Genomic DNA, 22,351 nt, shown 5'->3' with positions numbered 1-22,351 from the left:
AAATTAAATGCGAGAAGGGACATCCCAGCTTCAAGTGGTTTCAGATTTCACATCCTACATTACACTGGCTCAGGGCTCAGGAAATATATTGTTTCCACCTGACCTAGGGGTATAGCTCAAGGCAAGCTATTTTTAATCGACTGCGTCCACAGATCAATTTATAAGCGAAAATGTCAGTCGGAACAGATACCAGAACCATGCAGGTCTTTACATCTAAGAGGATTTACTAATAGCCAGGCAACGGCTCCACATTTCTATCCCTCCAATCATCTCTAACTCCTCTTCCTCTCTGCCTTTTGCTGCTGAGCCCTGACTCTCCACATCACTTCCATTGACTTAGATTAACAGAGGGAGAGGAGCAACAAATACGATACAATTGTGGTCAGGAACTTAATCTTTCTCTCTCCCTGTCTCTCTTCCTTACTCAACCATACACATTCACTCTTGCTAATAAAGGGTTTCCATAATAAATTGTGTGATACAGTTACACACACACTCTTATCTCTCTCCTCCAATCAACTTTCTTGCCTGACAGACTAACTACAGAGTTAGCCAATGCTAGCTGATTAGTTACGAAGCCGGGACAGTTTTCAAATGAAATGCATCGGTAGAAACAGGACAAAACACGCAACTTGCTAGCTGGCAATGTAAACAAATATCGAACTCATCATATGAGCTCCACTGCACAGGCATCTACTACCCTAAACAGGACGGCTAAGCTGTCATATAACAGGAATACTAGGCAATGTACAGTGCTTTTGGAAAGAATTCAGACCCGTTGACATTTTACACATTTTGTTATGTAACAGCCTTATTCTAAAATTGATCAAATTGCCCCCCCCCCCTCATTAATTTACACACAATACCCCGTACTGACTAAGCAAAAACAGGTTTTTAGACATTTTTTGCAAATGTATTAAAAATAAAAAACTGAAATATCACTTTTACATAAGTATTCAGATCCTTTACTCAGTACTTTGTTGAAGCACCTTTGGCAGCGATTACAGCCTCGGGTCTTATTGGGTATGACGCACCAAGCATGGCACACCTGTATTTAGGGAGTTTCTCCCATTCTTCTCTGCAGATTCTCTCAAGCTCTGTCAGGTTGGATGGGGAGCGTCGCTGCACAGCTATTTTCAGGTTTTCAAGTCCGGGCTCTGGCTGGGCCACTCAAGGACATTCAGAGACTTGTCCCAAAGCCACTCACGTGTTTCTTGGCTGTGTGTTTAGGGTTGTTGTCCTGTTGGAAGGTGATCCTTTGCCCCAGTCTGAGGTCCTGAGCGCTCTGGAGCAGGTATTTTACAAGGATCTCTCTGTACTTTGCACCATTCATCTTTCCCTCGATCTTGACTAGTCTCCCAGTCACTGCCACTGAAAAACATCCCCACAGCATGATGCTGCCACCAACATGTTTCCTCCAGACATGACTTTTGTCATTCTGGCAGAAGAGTTTTTTTCATACTGAGGAGTGCCTTCTGTCTGGTCACTTTATCATAAAAGCCTGATTGGTGGAGTGCTGCAGAGATGGTTGTCCTTCTGGAAGGTTCTCTCATCTCCATAGAGGAACTCTGAAGCTCTGTCAGAGTGGCCATCGGGTTCTTGGTCACCTCTCTGACCAAGGTACTTCTCCCCCGATTGCTCAGTTTGGCCGGGCATGCAGCTCTAGGAAGAGTCTTGGTGATTCCAAACTTCTTCCATTTAAGAATGATGGAGGCCACTGTTTTCTTGGGGACCTTCAATGCTGCAGAAATGTTTTCGTACCCTTCCCCAGATCTGTGTCTCGACACAATCCTGTCTCGGAGCTCTACGAACAATTCCTTCAACCTCATAGCTTGGTTTTTGCTCTGACATGCACTGTTAACTGTAGGATATTTTAGAGGTGTGTGCCTTTCCAAATCATGCCCAATGAATTGAACTTAGCTGAGCTCAATTTTGAGTCTCATAGCAAAGTGTCTGAGTACTTATGTAAATAAGGTATTTCATTTTAAAAATCATTTCCGCTTTGTTATTATGTGGTATTGATGAGATTTTTAAAAAATTGTATCAATTTTAGAATAAGGCTGTAATATAACAAAATGTGGAAAAAGTCTGAATTACTTTCCAAATGCACTATATCCTACGAATATCTGCACCTAGCAAACATAACAAACCATAACCTAAGGCCAACAGATAATCACAAATTACTCTAGCCTTAATTTCGGAGGCTATTTAACTGGTTATCTGTATGGCTAGTGACAGTTGAGGTTGACGCTTCAGTGCAGCCCAAATTTACCGCTACACACAACTTTTCTTGCCTGACAGACTAACTAGTTAGCTAGCTAGTTATAGCATGCCATTTATCTGTGAATTACATTGGTACAAACAAGACAAAACAACCAACTAGTTATCTGACTATATACAGCTAAACACGGTAACTACAGTGCCTTGCGAAAGTATTCGGCCCCCTTGAACTTTGCGACCTTTTGCCACATTTCAGGCTTCAAACATAAAGATATAAAACTGTATTTTTTTGTGAAGAATCAACAACAAGTGGGACACAATCATGAAGTGGAATGACATTTATTGGATATTTCAAACTTTTTTAACAAATCAAAAACTGAAAAATTGGGCGTGCAAAATTATTCAGCCCCTTTACTTTCAGTGCAGTAAACTCTCTCCAGAAGTTCAGTGAGGATCTCTGAATGATCCAATGTTGACCTAAATGACTAATGATGATAAATACAATCCACTTGTGTGTAATCAAGTCTCCGTATAAATGCACCTGCACTGTGATAGTCTCAGAGGTCCGTTAAAAGCGCAGAGAGCATCATGAAGAACAAGGAACACACCATGCAGGTCCGAGATACTGTTGTGAAGAAGTTTAAAGCCAGATTTGGATACAAAAAGATTTCCCAAGCTTTAAACATCCCAAGGAGCACTGTGCAAGCGATAATATTGAAATGGAAGGAGTATCAGACCACTGCAAATCTACCAAGACCTGGCCGTCCCTCTAAACTTTCAGCTCATACAAGGAGAAGATTGATCAGAGATGCAGCCAAGAGGCCCATGATCACTCTGGATGAACTGCAGAGATCTACAGCTGAGGTGGGAGAGACTGTCCATAGGACAACAATCAGTCGTATATTGCACAAATCTGGCCTTTATGGAAGAGTGGCAAGAAGAAAGCCATTTCTTAAAGATATCCATAAAAAGTGTTGTTTAAAGTTTGCCACAAGCCACCTGGGAGACACACCAAACATGTGGAAGAAGGTGCTCTGGTCAGATGAAACCAAAATTGAACTTTTTGGCAACAATGCAAAACGTTATGTTTGGCGTAAAAGCAACACAGCTCATCACCCTGAACACACCATCCCCACTGTCAAACATGGTGGTGGCAGCATCATGGTTTGGGCCTGCTTTTCTTCAGCAGGGACAGGGAAGATGGTTAAAATTGATGGGAAGATGGATGGAGCCAAATACAGGACCATTCTGGCAGAAAACCTGATGGAGTCTGCAAAAGACCTTAGACTGGGACGGAGATTTGTCTTCCAACAAGACAATGATCCAAAACATAAAGCAAAATCTACAATGGAATGGTTCAAAAATAAACATATCCAGGTGTTAGAATGGCCAAGTCAAAGTCCAGACCTGAATCCAATCGAGAATCTGTGGAAAGAACTGAAAACTGCTGTTCACAAATGCTCTCCATCCAACCTCACTGAGCTCGAGCTGTTTTGCAAGGAGGAATGGGAAAAAATGTCAGTCTCTCGATGTGCAAAACTGATAGAGACATACCCCAAGCGACTTACAGCTGTAATCGCAGCAAAAGGTGGCGCTACAAAGTATTAACTTAAGGGGGCTGAATAATTTTGCACGCCCAATTTTTCAGTTTTTGATTTGTTAAAAAAGTTTGAAATATCCAATAAATGTCGTTCCACTTCATGATTGTGTCCCACTTGTTGTTGATTCTTCACAAAAAAATAGAGTTTTATATCTTTATGTTTGAAGCCTGAAATGTGGCAAAAGGTCGCAAAGTTCAAGGGGGCCGAATACTTTCGCAAGGCACTGTATTTCCAAGACATGGAGAGCAATTATTCGAGCTCCACCGCTGATGTGATTGCCTGTACCAACCAAGTTATCATGACATGACAGGACTTGTTAATCTGAGAGCTATTCCCCAACTTTCACAGCATCAAACATAGACAACACCAAACATATATCTGCTGTTTACTTGTTTCACTCACCTCGACATCATTGCATTTCAAAATACAAAGACGTGTCCTAATCCATATCACCGACCAATATAGATACAGCCTCTTTCACAGTGAAATGTTGTGTCCGCTTCGGCGGCGTCATTTTGAGTAATGAAGTAAAAAAACATTGAAATGTCAAATGACAGCAGCCACGCGAATACCACAACAGGTTGTTTGCAAGTTCATTTTGCGATATTGACACACAGATATTATTGTTAGAAAAATATGGCCGTTCGCTGCCGCTGTAGTAATTTAAAGAAAGTCCGTAGACAGCCTCTATGGGTCCTAAAAGAGTTAATTAAAGTATACTTTTGTTAAAAGTTCTAATGTTACTGTCCCCACCACAACAAAAAAATACTTGACAAGAAATGTCACTGCTATTCTATTTCACTATATGTCGGTTAATATGTTATTAACATATCATGTGTCATAAAAATGTTACATTTCCTTACTACACGTAAATATGAGCGCACCAGTAGAAATGGGCCTGCTACATTTCTTGGTTGTAAGTAAAGCACATTATCCAGAATTCATAGCGATTTCAGGACATAGTACTGCCTGGCAGAGGTGTATCCAGTAATGGGAGAAATATCAAAGTGTTTGTAGCCAGCACATTCAGACAGAGGATTTTGAAAAGGAACTGAATTCTCAACTGATGGGGTTGCCATGTCGTCGAACATTGAAAGGTGATGCTGCTCCATCGATTTTCTCTTTCACTTCGAAGAGGAAGGCATCCGATCAGCCAACATCAGAGCAGCAGAAAAGAAGTCAAGCTGAGGTAACGTAGCTAACGTTACCTAGCTAACTAGCTAGCGAACTACATTTGTTTTTAGTGCCTTCAGAAAGTATTCACACCCCTTGGTTTTGTTGTGTTACAGCCTAAATTAGATATTTTTTCACTGGCCTATACACAGTACTCTATAATGTCAAAGTAGATTCATGTTTTTTTTAAACATTTTTACAAAATAATAAGAAATTAAAAGCTGAAACGTTGTAAATGTCGGCTTCCCATCATTACGCACACCTGTCACCATATCAATGCAATATAGACTCACCTGGACTCCTTCACTTTGTTGATTGCCCCTTCTATATCTGTCTGTTCCTCAGTTTGTTCCCCGTGTCAGCATATTGTCGTTATGTCCTTTTTTGTTTCTTATCAGTTATTTATTAAATATTCACTCCCTGTACTTGCTTCTCGTCTCCCAGCATCTGTCCTTACAAATGGTGAGTTTAAAATGGGTACAGAGTTTAATGGCTGTGATAGGATAACTGAGGTTGGATCAACAACATTGTAGTTACTCCACAGTACTGACCTAATTGACAGAGTTAAAAGAAGGAAGACTGTACAGAATACAAACATTCTAAAACATCCATCCTGTTTGCAACAAGGCACTAAAGTAATACTGCAAGAAATGTGGCAAAGCAATTAACTTTTTGTCCTGAATACAAAGTGTTATGTTTGGAGCAAATCCTATACAGCACATTACTGAGTACCACTTTTCAAGCATAGTGGTGGCTGCATCATGTTATGGGTAAAGACTAATAGACATATTTTGTACAATCCAGGTGTGGAAAACTGTTCAAGAACTTACCCAGAAAGACTCACAGCTGTAATTGCTGACAAAGGTGATTCTAACATGTATTGACTCAGGGGGTGTGAATACTTATGTAATCAAAATATATTAGTATTTTATTTTTGATTCTAATATTTTTTTACACAGACTTTTTCTTCCGCTTTGACATTGTAGATTGTTGACAAAAAATGACAATTAATTCCACTTTGTAACAACATTATAAATACTTTCTGAAGGCACTGTATCTCAACCAAAATCTAGCTTTCATAATACGCTGACTAGACATTCCAAAGCATATCAATTTAATTAGCCAGCTGCTACCTGGCAATGTGATTTGTAACTTTGCAAGCTGACATTAGCTTCATTAGGTTGCGGTAACCTAACTAACTACCGCAGAGACTAATGTGACTTTGTTCTATTTAGAGTCCGATCCCATCAACATCTGCATAGGCATCAAGCTCAGCACCAGGAAATAGTGTAAGTCACCTTGAAAAATCTTACTAGAATCTACTAAATCTTTCAATGACTCTATGCATTAGCAAATATATTGGAGCTAGGGATTAACATGGTCTGTATGTTGTTGTCATAGTTGGTGTGTTTACAAGTAGGCTACAGCTTCTACTGTAGTTTTCTCTGTATTATGGAGTCTTAGTTGATTACTCATGCAAGGCTTGAAGTCTAAATTGGAGTAAATTATGCATTAGTAAGGAGGGGATGGTGTGGGTGACTGACTGGGGTGGGTATTGTATGTGAAGGTTAGTATGCATGATCTATTGGCATGAGGGGGTTGGGTGGATATAGTACCTTGTTTGACCATGTGTTGATGGGGGGAAAAGTAGTAAAATGTTGGCTTATCACTCACTACTGTGTGTCCTACAGACTAATCCTGCTGATGATGACCTTAACACCAGCTTTAGTAGTACTGCGCCTGTAGACCCATTGGATGAACGCTTTCAGCCTGGAATAAGCTTAATCTCAACATCATCTGACTTAGAAACAAGCCAGGACAGCCAAAGGTATTTATGAAAGTACACTACCCTCTTGAGAAAACAGAATCACCAATACAATTAACTGTCTACAAGACGAGAGCTCCTCAAACCTTTCACACCCTTGTAGTCAATTCTTTGGCATGGGGGAGAGGGGCTGTTAGTATACTTTTCTAGCCTATTCACTCGATTGTTGGCAGTGCTTGTCTGCTTAACAGCACAACTAGAGGTTGAAGCAGTGGGTGGTGAAGAAAGTGTATGAGAGGCTTGTACACCTGGCTGTGGAGTGCAGAAAGGACCAGACAGTTGTCAACAAGGAGCCTGATTCACAGCTCCCCAAATCCAACATCCCTGCCAACATCGCCACAGCGCCAAAGCCTGCTCAACCAGCTGCCATTACCCAACACAAGAAGAGGCTCACCAGCTGAAGAACATTCTGGAACCTGCTTGGAACATTCAACCAACACAACATCCATATTCAGTTTGACTGATATAGTAGTATAATATAAAATGCCTATTATGCTCAACTGCAATGTGGTATAGATTTTGCTAGTTTTTGTACATAGTGTTTTTATATATATATTATTTTTTACAAGTGACTATATGAAAGCAATAAAGTGTTGACTTCAACTTCTGGCTCAATACATTGTGATATTCATGAAATATATTTTGATAAACTAGCTTCAGTCTTACTGCTAAAAACAAATTATGTAGGGAGTTGGTGTATCATTCAAACTGAAATTTGTTGGCAAGTGAACATGCTTCAATAGATTAGTCTGTCAAAATAGCAAATAAGTAGACATGGCTTGTATTCAAGACAAAGCTTATTTACTCTGGACACCGAGGTGAGTTTACAAAGCAGTATGCAGGGGCAGTTATGACAATGTATGACATAGTATATTTTTTATTTTACTGTACACTAACGCTTATAATAAATACTACAGTTCTACATAAGAAATACTTGCATATTGTGTGTTTGGTGGTGCAATGAGGTGTTCGAAGTCACTTTGATACAGGGGAGATTGTTGTTATGGAACCTTTCATATCTCATCTTGAGAGTCACAAACTTCTTTGTATCCAAGCGGTTTTGTCTGTGAGGGAAACACGAAAATGCTAGTACACATTCATGGGCAATCATTGTATACGGTATGTATTCCTACTGTAGCAGCATGGTGTAGAATACGAGACATCTCGTAGACACACGTTAGCTATCTAGTTAGCTACAGCACACAGGTATAGTTACTCCAAGACTAATATGAGTCATAAAACCAAAGTCATTCCTTTACTTTCCACCATCCTCAAAACATTTCTCCAGTTTTGCTCTTAATGAGACGCGCTAGGCTAGTTAGCTAGCAAGCAATAACATTAGACTACAGTACATTTTAGGTATAGTAAATACACAGCTAGGTAGCTGAACTTGTCTAGCTTGTATTGTAGTGGTACTAGCAAGCCCTGTCATGGACGAATCAATTACACAATTGCACTGTACTGACCAACACTGCTTCGTGTAAAAAGAGAGCTTCTATTGCTAGCTAGCTACCGACAGCAAAACAACTTACGCGTTTATCATTTGCCCTCCTGAGTTCTGGTCCAGCTGGTCTAGGCTGCCACCCCTGCTTGCTGGTCTCACAATTATTTTTCTCGTTGTCTCAACTCCGCTCCAGTTTATTCCGCTTCAAATAAATAGGGCTGTATATACAAGAACATGAACAAAAACAATCGTCGTCTAGCTCTTTTTGGAAAGAGGAATAATCAGAAGCAGCCATTGTAGCTAATTATTTAGCAATCCTGGATAGACGGCCCTTACGAAATAAGATTGCAGTCAGAGTGCAGTATAACTGCAGTACACAACAGTATAATTGCAGTTAGAGTGCAGTATAACTGCAGTATGCTGCAAATACTGAGTACAAAATAACACCGTTTTTTTACTGCAGTAATTTTACAGGATAACAGCAGTTAGAGTGCAGTATAATCCAAAATACCACAATCGACTGCAGTTACTGCAATATTACTGCAGTTTCAAAACTGCAATCTTTTTTTGAGAGGGAGTGCATGGTAACATAGCTTCTGTGAACCTGTAAACTAGGATAATGAGTCAACCTAGATATCCTGCAATGTCCTGGGAGATAGGAACATTGAAACAAGTCCAACGGTTCTATTGAACAAGGACAACCATATCTACTCGCTGGTAGCGTGATCGTGCAAACTGCAAAACACAAAGCCCACAATAATTGTTACAAAACATGATCCCATTCATTTTTAGATCGTTTACCATAAACACACAAATCAAATTTTAGTGGTTGCATACACATATTTAGCAGATGTTATTGCAGGTGTAGCAAAATGCTTGCGTTCCTAGCCCCAGCAGTACAGTAATATCTAAAAATTCTCAACAATACACCCAGATCCAAAAGTAAAATAATTGTATAAATATTAGGACGTATCTCAAAGAACATTTTATGCTTTTTGTTTTTGGTGGTTGCAGATGTTTTTGCCATGTCCCCGGATGCTATTCATCAACTTCTATGAGAAATATAAGCCATTAAATAACAAAATATAAAACATCTTTCTTCATTATTTTATAATCCTACTTAAAATCTTTCATCAAAAACGTTTTTTTAATGATGATTGTATTTATTGTTATTGTATTTAATGTTTTCTGTGTCCTTGATTTCACTTTCTACCCTGTTAGTTTGTAGTACCCCTTTTAAACACAGCCCCTTCCCACAATGACATCACATTCAGAAAGTGTCAAAAAAAATTGGGTGTGAAAACAACAGCCCAAAGCTACATAAATATAAACACACAGTTTTGCCTAGATGTACCTCCCCAGAGACCACCAAAGAAAAATCCTGATTGGATCTTTTTTTCTCCTCAGTTTTCTCAGACATTGATATTTAAAAAATACAACAATTATTAGAAGGCTTTGTTGGTTCCCCACTGATATACAGTCCGGTCCAAAATGAGTGGCACCATTGACAAAGATAATAAAACAACTGTAGAAAGTTAATAATACAAATACAGAGCTACAGGAAACTGACAAAATAATGGAAACACCAACATAAAGTGTCTTAATAGGGTGTTGGTCCACCACTAGCCAGAACAGTGGCTGAAACTATATTGGAGGGATGCAACATCATTCTTCCACAATAAATTATATAATTTGTTGTCTTATTGATGGTGGTGGAAAAGGCTATCTCAAGCACCACTCCAGAATATCCCATTATTGTTCAATTGGGTTGAGACCTGGTGACTGACATGCTGACCACACACATTCATGTTATTCAATCATTGCATCCACACTGCCTGCGCGCTTCAATGAGCGTAAAACTTGGTTCTATTTGTGATGCTTGACACGCTGCAAGTCCTTCCTCTCCCATCTCCTCATAGGTTTTTAGGAGCATATACCCACATGGGTGATTGATTGATGAACTGAGGTTTACACTCCAGTCCAGTTGGTGGTGGTAATGCGCCTTAAAGTTGGTGTTCAACCGCCATATAAAGTCCAAAGAAGAAGAAGCCTGAAGGAGGAGAGATTACTAGAATCAAACTCTGTTTAACTTTTATCTGTATATTAATTGTCGGAGTAGAGGACCTTGTTCATTTCAGGTAAAATAACAACCCAATGTTTATATCCCAGGACAAATTAGCTAGCAACAGCAAGCTACTGTAGCTAGCTAAAGTGCCATGAATGTTTAATGCTTTTCGACCTGTCCCCAAATTAATTTAGTTGGTTCATTTTGTTTTGATATTTCAACCTACGTGTCTTGATCGCATCTGGTGTGGATGGACAAAATCAACATGCGAGCAATGGTGCACGTAGACGCACCCACACGCATATGCACACGCCCGGTGTAGTCAGCATGTGAGACGGCCATGGCATATGACATCGTTTTCATGCTCATCAAACTATTCAGTGATCACTCGTACTCTGTGGGGTCATAGCCATGGTAGCCAAAATAATGGCCTGCCCAGCCAATACTTGACCTAAGCATGATGGGTTGTTAATTCCTTAATTAAGTCAGGAACCACACCTGCTGTGTGGAGCACTTGCTTTCAATATACTTTGTATACCTAATTTACTGTTTCCAGTATAGCGGCAGTTACCTGTATATTGTATGCTCAACATTTTTGGAATATAACGTTATTTTATACTAATACAATTTCTCAGTGAAAGATTCTTGTTTAACAAGAAAAAAAAAATCTCAAAAAGATAGGGGGCAAAATTTGTTTATCAATGGGGTTCACGTCCAGAGACTGAGATGGATATTGCAAAATGTTGATTTTGTGGTCAATTAATCATTTCTTTGTGGATTGTGATGTGTGCATGGGATTATTGTCTTGCTGGAAGATCCACTTGCATCCAAGTTCCAGACTCCTGGCAGAGGCAGCCAGGTTTTGATCTAAAATGTCCTGGTACTGGGTCAAGTTCATAAAGCCCTTAACAAGAGCCCAGGATCAGTGGAAGTGTATCATATTAATGAACAAACAAACAACAAAAAAGTCTGGGCCAGATTTTGCACTCAAGAGTGCCATTTTGTTGAGGCTATGACAACGACTCTAACGGAATAGCAATTTGTAGATCTAATGGTCACCCATTGTGGGCACCAGATATGCCATATTGTAGAATCCAGATAAATCCAACTGTGCAGATGGATAGCTCGTCATCAGTGACATCATTGAGGAGCACTACAGGTCATGTTGCCTGCTATAACACCTTTATAACCATATCATAAAAGAACACAATGCCCATTGATAAATGCCATAATCCGTAATGACAGGCAAACTAGCATAATAGCTATCCCCATAGACTTCCAGTTGTTGCGCTAATGCTTGTTGGCATCTTCTTTCAAACTGCATGCAGAGACAAAGAAAATCATTGCCAAAATCACAAACTATCCCATTAAGGAAGGAAACACAAGCAACAGTATTTGTCACAGCTGAGCCCCCACTTTAAATCCCCCTTCACATGATATCCTACTGACTGGATGTTTCTCTCATGAGTCATTCGTTTTTGGACTTAATGTTTTAAGGCCCTTCAAGTCTTTTTCACAGTAGTAGCAGCAGGCCTGTCTGACAAGTATCGTTAGATGATGTGGTACTAGTTCAAACGTACCAGGTTAGTACAATGTGGGTCTCCCATCATAAGGTAGGCTACCAAATACCAAGAAAAGAGACTGGTTAGTCTTGGTAAAGGAGTTGAAAATGAAGAGATATAGGGGTTGGAGATTAGAAGAGTTGTATCAGGTTAGTATCATGTGTGTCTTCCATCAAAAGGTACCACCTACCATTGTACCATTGTGGCCGATATTATACTGATTCCTTAACCCCAAGTATCGATTTGTGTATATATATATTTTGTGTTTTTGCTAGCTAGCGTTAGTTTCTGAACAGGTCGCCTGCTAACGCATGAAATTAGTGGAACATTTGATGAGAAATGAACACCACAGAACAGTGAGTATTGTACACACCATTGGGTGATTAAACTGTCAATCAACTATGCATAGAATCCCTGATACAACTATTAGTTTACACAGGATATGAAGAGGAGGGGAAAGGGGTCAAAGAGATGTTGAGTGAGATGTTTTTGTCCTGTCAATTTCCCCTGTGCTATGGATTCAGACCAAGAAGTGTTGTGTTTCAATCTACTATCACTTAGTGATTTCTATCATGAAATTAATTCAGTTGCTAAACGACTTCAAACAAATCATGTCCCCTGGAGAAGATTTTTATATTAGAATTACTATTAACTTCAGTAGGGACTCTAGGGAGTGTTTTGTTGTGGTTCTACCTTCTTGTATACAATTACCTACCATGAGGGTTGTGGCCCTACTGTACATGCCATGGGCTGCTCCTCACGTATCCAATGTTATAGAGAATGTCCTCTTTGACCCTTGGGTTACTAGGCCAATCTCCAATAGCAGTTTGCAATAATTCCCTTCTGGCTCAGCAGCAACAGGGGTTCCAAACTGCTCTCCATTTGGGCGAGCAGTACTCCACCATAAAAACTGTTGTACGGCAGGTTGAGTAAGATCAGTGTTCAATTTGTACTGCTCTACCTATATTGTGCCCTGATGTGTTGGTTTATGGAAATATCTAACATATTAAAAATCTTGGATCTACCAAATCCAGTATGAGAATTTAGGTAATCCCACCACGGCCACCTAATGTACATATAATGACTGAGTGCTTCTGTTATGTTGTATATGGTTTCTAAACACTCAAGCTTTGTTGAAATAGTATTTATACACTCGAAATGCATTCAACAGCCTAAATACAACTTGATCCCAAATGTTGCAAAAATAAAATTGGGACTGTGTAGCTTTTTTTAGGATGTTGGTCAATGTTTAAAAGGTGTTAACACAACCTAATCCTTCTCTCTCCACCACTAAGATGTATCACTTGTCCTCAATTACCCTGAATTAAAGGTGTGCCTCCTTGCTTTGTAGACAAATATAGATACCAATACAGATGAGACAGACATTCTCCCAAATTCATTCACTCAACCCATTAATTGCGCCGACCAAGTTGCTTTCAATGATAACAAGGCTTTAGCCATGGTTCGATTTCTAAGTGCATAATGTAAGAGTACTTTAAGTCACACATTCACACTGTACTTTTATTCAGATGAATGGAAGAATGGGGACATACAGTATATGGAGATGTCGATCACTGATACAAGGTGCTTTCTAGATGTGTGCGTGTGTGTGTGTGTGTGTGTGTGTGTGTGTGTGTGTGTGTGTGTGTGTGTGTGTGTGTGTGTGTGTGTGTGCCTGAGGACATGCATGCGTGTGTATGTGTGTGTTGCCGTTGTGTATGTACAATTCGGTGCCAAGTTTGTGCTGCGATTACATTGTAAGACATAGGCCTTTTAAATGTCTGTGTTTGTGCGGGTATGTGTTGTCAGAATCTCTTTGTCTGCACTGTGTGGACTTGCTTTGATGCATTGCGTACACTCAGGGAATTTTCTATTTACACAAATCCACTGTAACAGGGTCTGTTGTATCGAACCCAATCTTTCAAATACCTTGAGCATTTGCTCTAGTCTGCCTGGAGTGCCAGATGAGAGGGGTATGCAGTTTAGGGACTATTTTATTGGTACATTAAGCCAGGCAAACTTAATCAAGCACCGATAAAGTATTTGAAATTAATTAAAATAGTATTTGAACCCAGGTCTGCTGTGTGTGTGGTGTAGTCTTCATGCACTTCATAGGCCTATACTTACAACGGAACTGTGGGTAGAGCAATGGCTGTAGGCTCAGACAGATGGCTCTTGCAGCAGGGAGGGACTCGCTTCTTAACCGATGTCCCAGCATTCCCGGAGGCTAACGTCCCAATGTGCACCTGTCTATTCGGAAGTGGCGGTGTGAATTCCACTCTACCCAGCCTGCATTGCTTTGCACCTTATCAGAAATGTCAAGTAACATATGGAGAAAAACCCTGTCCTCGTTTAGGCAGAGGTATTTTTAGAGCACCACCTAAGTGCTTTTATCATTGTTTTCCTATGTTGTCCCCTGGGTGAATTTGTGTTCTGTATTTGTTTTTCACAAGTTTATTTGACTCTGCCTGTGTCCCCCTACATTGCATGCCTTCTATTTCTCCTCCTTTTGTATATCTCTGTCCTTCCACCTTTCCCGTTACATTTTTTTATTTTGTTATTTAAAAAGTAACCTTTATTTAACTAGGGAAGTCAGTTAAGAAAAAAATATTATTTAAAATGACGGCCTACACCGGCCAAACCCAGACAGCGCTGGGCCAATCGTGTGCCGCCCTATGGGACTCCGAAACACGGCCGGATGTGATACAGCCTGGATTCAAACCAGGGTGTCTGAAGTGTCGCCTCTAGCACTGAGATGAAGAGCCTTAGACTGCTGTGCCACACGGGAGCCCAATCTCCCAAATCTCGCTTTCTCACTTTTTAATTGAATTCAATAAAGCAACAAATACTAGCTATATGCCAAAGCAGAAGAGTTGATGATCTACAACAGTTTTCTGTTTTCCAAACCTCTACTCAAGTACCCCCTGCCAGTTGCATTTATTTTATGTATTCCAGTGCTAGCACACCTGAGGGGGTACTCAAGGAAAGGTTTGCAAAACATTGTTGTGGATCTACAACTCCTCTGCTTTGGCAATATGAGAAATTCAATGGAATTGTGCTGAGAATCAGATTTCTCTTTTAAAATGTACGAGAAACAAAAACTACTGATTTCATTATTTTAACAAACCATACAACTCGATGCACATGGACTACTTATAACTATTTACACTAAACATTTTTCAAAAACACATTTACTGGAAGATCTGTGCAAATGCAAAGTTTCCAAACAGAATTGCGGTAAACTCGCCCTTTGTTTTTTTGCGACGTTTCCCAAAAACTTTGCTTAATATCTGCTCTCAATTAAAGATTCAAAGATGTCTGTAGAAGGAATGGGGTGGCAGCTTAGACGACACCTTGCCTTTGAAAAAAAAATATTTTGGTTATTGAACTACTGAAAGTTATGTGGATTTACATCCGGTAACATAATTGCGGTAACGGAATTTCATCATGGGTCCCTGATCTGTACTACAGAAATGCATAATTATGGATATGAATGTCATTCTCTTCATGGTGATGTATCCTAAATAGGTACACAAAGGTAGAAATATGCAATGCCCTCCTTTGAATATTTGGGTATTATTCTACACACTGGCTATTGTTTTTATGACCTCCACCACCAAACAAGACCAGATTTGGTGGATCTGGACCAAGCAAATCTGAACCAATCATATTTGTTTAAGTTTCACAAGTTTTAACTACTTATCAACGTCCGGTGTTTGTCGGTGCTCAGTGGGTGAGGATGCTAGTTACGGTAAATGGAAAGAGCGGGCTCATAGGTAGGTGTCAGTAAGAGCCGAGAGAGGTGACATTAATTAGACATTAATTTCAATTCCAAAAATTCTGTTTTAAATTTTTCTGAAATTTCGTTACCAATTTGGAAACAGAATTCTGAGTGTGAATCACTTTATAATTCATAAACAAAATTGATATCAGTAAAATCACTATAAAATATTGATAGGTCTACCTTTACTTGTTACTTCTATGCACTTTCACTATCCTTCATTGTCATGAGGGAGAGACATTAGAAAATATCTTAAAGATATGTGGGTTTTTGTTAATGGAATTTCAAGGTATAATACAATGTTTCTTAAAATTACAGAAGGCAGAATAAATTCTCCTTAACTAAATAAAGTGTTGATATTATTTGGCAGGGATCTTTACTTTAACCGTATTATGTTTTGATGTATTTATAATACCTTTGAAGACTTTTCTGGTTGATGTTTCTAAGACCCCTTTTCCATCTGTTTAACAAGAAATCAACCATTTCTTATTCATAATTTTTTACGATGGAAAATGGTTGAAAAATGTATAGCTTAGCTTTCATTTGACACCCAATTTGACATGCTCCTATGACCTTTACATGTTGGTGTTCATGGGTCCTTTTACATGGAAATGACTGAATTGAATCTACAAAATGTACAGTGTAATGTTAAATTTATACAATGGTCTTTCCCCCTGCTCCAACCTCTCCAACCTATGTATGTGTATGTGTCTTTCGGGGGGTTTGGGATAAAGTGGAAGTCAAATTTCCATTGGATCTTGTGTAGTCATCTTCATCTTCCTCATCTTCTAGGCCCAGGACAAGAGGAAAGCTCTGGAGGAGACTAAAGCCTACACCACCCAGTCTCTGGCGAGCGTTGCCTACCAGATCAATGCCTTAGCCAACAACGTGCTGCAGCTGCTGGACATCCAGGCCTCGCAGCTGCGCCGGATGGAGTCCTCCATCAACCACATCTCTCAGGTCAGGAGAGATAAACATTAGAGCTGGGTGTTATGGAAATAAATCCATATCGCAACAAATTTTCTGAATTTATGCTTAAAGGGACCAACTCAAAACCTACGTACATCTACGTATGGGTTGTTTAAGTTGCATCTCTTTATATTCCCAGTATTACTTCATCAAATCTCTAGTTATCGATTATACACACATACAATTCATCATATTTTCATATCTTCACAGAATCCATATAGAACGTTAGAAATTCTTAGGTACTCACTTCAACTAAATCCATTGGCTCAGCAATCTCCGATAAATAGAACAATGTTTATACCATTAATATGCACCACTGTTTTTTAAATTATCCTTTACTAGTTTGATTGTTGTTGCCATCAATTGTCCCATTAATAATCACCCATATTAGCAAACTTATGTCATTTCAAACTTCACATTTCTCTAGTATAGGCTACTTATCGAAATGAACGATATCAGCAAAATGCCTGCAATAAGTGATCGATATGGTCAGTGTCGATCATTTCCGATTTATAGTCCCAGCTTTCGTACACATACACACATACAGTGGGTCAAAAAAAAATATTTAGTCAGCCACCAATTGTGCAAGTTCTCCCACTTAAAAAGATGAGAGAGGCCTGCAATTTTCATCATAGGTACACTTCAACTATGGCAGACGAAATGAGAAAAAAAATCCAGATAATCACATTGTAGGATTTTTAATGAATTTATTTGCAAATTATGGTGGAAAATAAATATGTGCTGATGACTAAACACGTTTATGCAGGCAAATGCTTGCCGCACTGGTCTCATGCCCTAATTTCGATAGCTAGCTAACATGAGCTACTTAGCTCATCATGACTGCAGGCACATGACCTGAATTATAGATCTGCGCTAACTCTCTTGTTTTTTGCAGATTGCATATTTCAGAAAACTAACAAAATAAGCCCACTATCTAACATAATTGGCCCAAACAGTAACAGTTTTCTTTTTGTATCACTTTAGTGCCAGTCCAGTGTTAGTATATAAGTGGCACAGATTGCTAGCTAGCTAGCTAAGCTAACAATCTTGCTCTCTAGAAAGCTGAGCTAACGACCTTGCTGGCTAGGTAGCCAGCTAATGTTAACTAAGTAAGATGTGATGAGGACAAGGCTGCTTGCTTGGTGAAGTGTACTTTTGATTATATACTTATTCAAATATGTTGGCTGAGGCAAGCTACTACTCTCTCTCACGTTGTGACCTGATGTTTAATGAGCAGCTGGTAGAGCTCCAAAATATAAATAAATGACCTCAAATGAGCAGACATTCTTTGTTTCTCCTACGTATACAGTGCATTTGGAAAGTATTCAGACTTAGGTGGTTAACTGATTTTTGTCCTCTGGCGTCCTTGGGTAGACAGAGGGTGTCTGGAAGGACATCAAGGAATCTTTGTGTTGTCTGTGAATTTATAGCACGACTTTTGATGTTCCTTGGTTGGGGTCTGAGCAGATTATTTGTTGCAATTGCAAACGTAATAAAATGGTGGTCCGATAGTCCAGGATTATGAGGAAAAACATTAAGATCCACAACATTTATTCCATGGGACAAAACTAGGTCCAGAGTATGACTGTGACAGTGAGTAGGTCCAGAGACATGTTGGACAAAACCCACTGAGTCGATGATGGCTCCGAAAGCCTTTTGGAGTGGGTCTGTGGACTTTTCCATGTGAATATTAAAGTCACCAAAGATTATAATATTATCTGCTATGACTACAAAGTCCGATAGGAATTCAGGGAACTCAATGAGGAACGCTGTATATGGCCCAGGAGGCCTGTAAACAGTAGCTATAAAAAGTGATTGAGTAGGCTGTATAGATTTCATGACTAGAAGCTCAAAAGACGAAAACGTCATTTTTTTTGTGTAAATTGAAATTTGCTATTGTAAATGTTAGCAACACCTCCGCCTTTGCGGGATGCACGGGGGATATGGTCACTAGTGTAGCCAGGAGGTGAGGCCTCATTTAACACAGTAAATTCGTCAGGCTTAAGCCATGTTTCAGTCAGGCCAATCACATCAAGATTATGATCAGTGATTGACTATAATTGCCTTTGAAGTAAGGGATCTAACATTAAGTAGCCCTATTTTGAGATGTGAGGTATCATGATCTCTTTCAATAATGACAGGAATGGAGGACGTCTTTATCCTAGTGAGATTGCTAAGGCGAACACCGCCATGTTTAGTTTTGCGCAACCTAGGTCGAGGCACAGACACGGTCTCAATGGAGATAGCTGAGCTGACTACACTGACTATGCTAGTGGCAGACTCCACTATGCTGGCAGGCTGGCTAACAGCCTGCTGCCTGACCTGCACCCTATTTCATTGTGGAGCTAGAGGAGTTAGAGCCCTGTCTTTGTTGGTAGATAAGATGAGAGCACCCCTCCAGCTAGGATTGAGTCCGTCACTCCTCAGCAGGTCAGGCTTGGTCCTGTTTGAGTCCCAGAAAGAGGGCCAATTATCTACAAATGCTATCTTTTGGGAGGGGCAGAAAAGAGTTTTCAATCAGCGATTGAGTTGTGAGACTCTGCTGTAGAGCTCATCACTCCCCCTAACTGGGAGGGGGCCAGAGACAATTACTCGATGCCGACACATCTTTCTAGCTGATTTACCCGCTGAAGCTATGTTGCGCTTGGTGATCTCTGACTGTTTCATCCTAACATCGTTGGTGCCGACGTGGATAACAATATCCCTATACTCTCTACACTCACCAGTTTTAGCTTTAGCCAGCACCATCTTCAGATTAGCCCTAACGTCGGTAGCCCTGCCCCCTGGTAAACAGTGTATGATCGCTGGATGATTCGTTTTAAGTCCACAAGTGGGAAAACAGGCTACCTAAGTATGGTTCTCAATCAGAGACAACGATTGACAGCTGCCTCTGATTGGGAACCATACCAGGTCAAACACATAGAAATACCAAACATAGAACAAAAACATCGAATGCCCACCCCAACTCACACCCTGACCAACCTAAAATAGAAACATTCAAAAGGAACTAAGTGTCACGTTCTGACCTTAGTTCTTTTGTTATATCTTTGTTTTAGTATGGTCAGGGCGTGAGTTGGGTGGGTAGTCTATGTTCTTTTTTCTATGTTGTGGTTTTGTGTTTGGCCTGGTATGGTTCTCAATCAGAGGCAGGTGTCGTTCATTGTCTCTGATTGAGAATCATACTTAGGTAGCCTTTTCCCACCTGTGTGGTGTGGGTGATTGTTTTCTGTTACAGTATGTGTATGTCTCCTTACAGAACTGTTTCATTCTCCTTTGTTATTTTCTTTAGTGTTCTCTGTTTAATAAATATAACGATGAACACTTACCACGCTGCGCTTTGGTCCTCACCGCATTCCAACGACGAGCGTGACACTAAGGTCAGGATGTGACACTTGTTCTCCATCTCTAGCTCCTACAGCAATGGAATCCCTAAAGAGTAGTTAACCCAGTTGGATGAACAGTGACTGAAGTGTGACCTCATTGCCTAGGGTCACACACACACACACACACACACACACACACACACACACACACACACACACACACACACACACAGTCTTGTACAGCTAACCTTGTGGGGACACACAATTTAGTCCCATTCAAAATCCTATTTTCCCTAAACCTAACACTAATTCTAGCCTTAACCCTAAACCCCCTAGAAATAGCATTTGACCTTGTAACAAAATGTCTGGTCCTCACAAGAGTAGTTAAATACCTCCACACACACACACTCGCACCATCTAATCCCCCCCCCCTCTCACACACACATCATCATCTCTCTCTTACTGACTGAAGTGTGACCTAAATGCCCAGAGACATACACATCCACCCACCCTCATTCCTTCATCTATCGTTCATAAGAATCAACCCTCTGAGGCTCTAACAGGAGACAGGCAACCTGCTGCGAGATCATATCATTTATGACTGTAATTTAAAAGGATATGGGGAGCACTCGCAGCTTCAACTGACCCAGACGGGAGTCGTCTTTCGAAGTTAAAGACAGTGTTCTTTGGTCGTGTTCATTAGGGCACACAGTCGGAAAACGTTTTGCAACAAAAAAGGACACGTCCAGTGGAGTTATTGGACATTTCCAGGCAGTCCCTCCCTGTTTCAACCCCTAAGGGCCACTAAATGTGAAATACTGTTGTTGTAGTCCATCAGTATGAATAGTTTATACGCTTTCTTAATGCTGCCGTAAAAATGACTTAATGGAGCTGTTAAACAATCATAGTAAAATGTAATGATCTAAGACTGTAGTAAAAATCTATGACAAACACACCAAACATATGACAGTGTAAAGTCACTGTAATTACATTTAGCAGAGCACTCCTTCCTCTTCCTTGCTTCTATAATCCTCTCTCTCTCTCTCCCCATCCCTCCATTCAGACAGTGGACATCCACAAGGAGAAGGTGGCACGGCGAGAGATCGGCATCCTGACCACCAACAAGAACACGTCGCGCACGCACAAGATCATCGCCCCAGGCAACATGGAGCGGCCAGTCCGGTACATCAGGAAGCCCATTGACTACACGCTGCTGGACGACGTGGGCCACGGTGTCAAAGTAAGAGCCCCCCCCCCCCTTCTCAAAGTAAAAGCAACAGACTGGAGTCACATCATCCTCAGCCCTAGTGCCTCATACTGACTTTTTCAGAAAAAAACACTACTCTATATGTAATACTGCATTGACGTCTCCAGTAATCATGCTGGTTTCGGCTTACACAGTTAGTCATCATTCCCTTAGGTGTGTACTAGTCCTTGTATAAATCCATTTTCCTGAGAGGCAAACACACAATTAGCACCAGATTCACGCCTGGAACAGTCATGTAAGTGGTCTGTCTAGCCATTTTATTGCCATTTAATTACTTCCACTTAATTAAATCATGCTAATCAATAAACTGCCCTTTTTAGTTAATGAAGTGCAGTAGGGCGTATGAAGATTTAACATAACACTGTAGCTGTCAGTGTAGTAGGCGAAGCCATCAGTGGTTACAAGCTTGGCTCCTCTAACCTCTGTCTGTGTCCAAGAACTCTAGGAGGTTACTGGCTGGGAAGTCTGACGCCATCATATCCCCCGTGAATTGTGGGAAAATAATCTTTCAGCTATCTTCCGGTTCCGTCCTCATTTTTTATTCTCCCTCCCTTGGATCCCTCCCTCCCTCCCTCCCTCCCTCCCTCCCTCCCTCCCCCTCCCTCCCTCCCTCCCTCCCTCCCTCCCTCCCTCCCTCCCTCCCTCCCTCCCTCCCTCCCTCCCTCCCTCTCTCTCTTTCTCTCACTTTGAGCTTGTTGTGTGTATTGGTTGCTGCCTGTCATTGATAGTCCTTTATTTGCCATGGTGTGCTATGCATGAATGAATCACTATATTACTCTTGCTGTGACTGTGTCTTATGTTAGATAATGAGTTTGTTTGTTGATATTCTTCTAACATCCGCTGCAAAGCAATTCTAACCAAAAGAGGCCCTATTAACACATTTGTCTTAGTCTCATGATACAAATGGATTTGAGAATTTGCAGCCATACAGAATTAGTGAATGGATACATGCATATAGTATATGATATGTCTGTCCACTATATCGGGGTTTCCTAGGGTGACCAAATTTACAATATGACTTCTCGGTCTACACTTTGGTACTGTACTGTTAACGTATTCCAGCTAATCATATGGGGTATTTTACTTCTGACCTTTTCTTCTCATCTTTTTGACTACAAAAC

The 22,351-nt window shown here is 40.4% G+C and overlaps 1 protein-coding gene and 1 long non-coding RNA gene across 6 annotated transcripts in view; one reads left to right on the top strand and one right to left on the bottom strand.

Moving 5' to 3' along the window:
- LOC112260245 (abl interactor 1) overlaps positions 1-22,351 on the top strand; it is a 46,018-nt gene that overhangs the window by 2,083 nt on the left and 21,584 nt on the right. For 2 of the 5 annotated variants that reach the window (XM_024435186.2, XM_024435185.2), the window contains exons 2-3: positions 16,464-16,631; positions 21,027-21,203. In XM_024435186.2, the coding sequence (XP_024290954.1) occupies positions 16,464-16,631; positions 21,027-21,203 (345 nt within the window). Of the gene's footprint in view, positions 1-4,918; positions 5,011-6,229; positions 6,284-6,685; positions 6,823-16,463; positions 16,632-21,026; positions 21,204-22,351 lie in introns of all 5 variants that reach the window. The other 3 variants (XM_024435187.2, XM_024435188.2, XM_024435189.2) reach the window with 3 other exon arrangements.
- Positions 7,599-8,793, bottom strand: LOC112260247. The gene is made up of 2 exons (XR_002955000.2): positions 8,352-8,793; positions 7,599-7,883 (listed from the first exon to the last, which is right to left on the bottom strand). It is a non-coding gene; the product is annotated as an uncharacterized LOC112260247 (long non-coding RNA).

Source organism: Oncorhynchus tshawytscha, linkage group LG10, assembly GCF_018296145.1.
Source record: "Oncorhynchus tshawytscha isolate Ot180627B linkage group LG10, Otsh_v2.0, whole genome shotgun sequence".
Taxonomy (NCBI): domain Eukaryota; kingdom Metazoa; phylum Chordata; class Actinopteri; order Salmoniformes; family Salmonidae; genus Oncorhynchus; species Oncorhynchus tshawytscha.
This window is presented reverse-complemented; position numbering and strand designations above follow the sequence as displayed.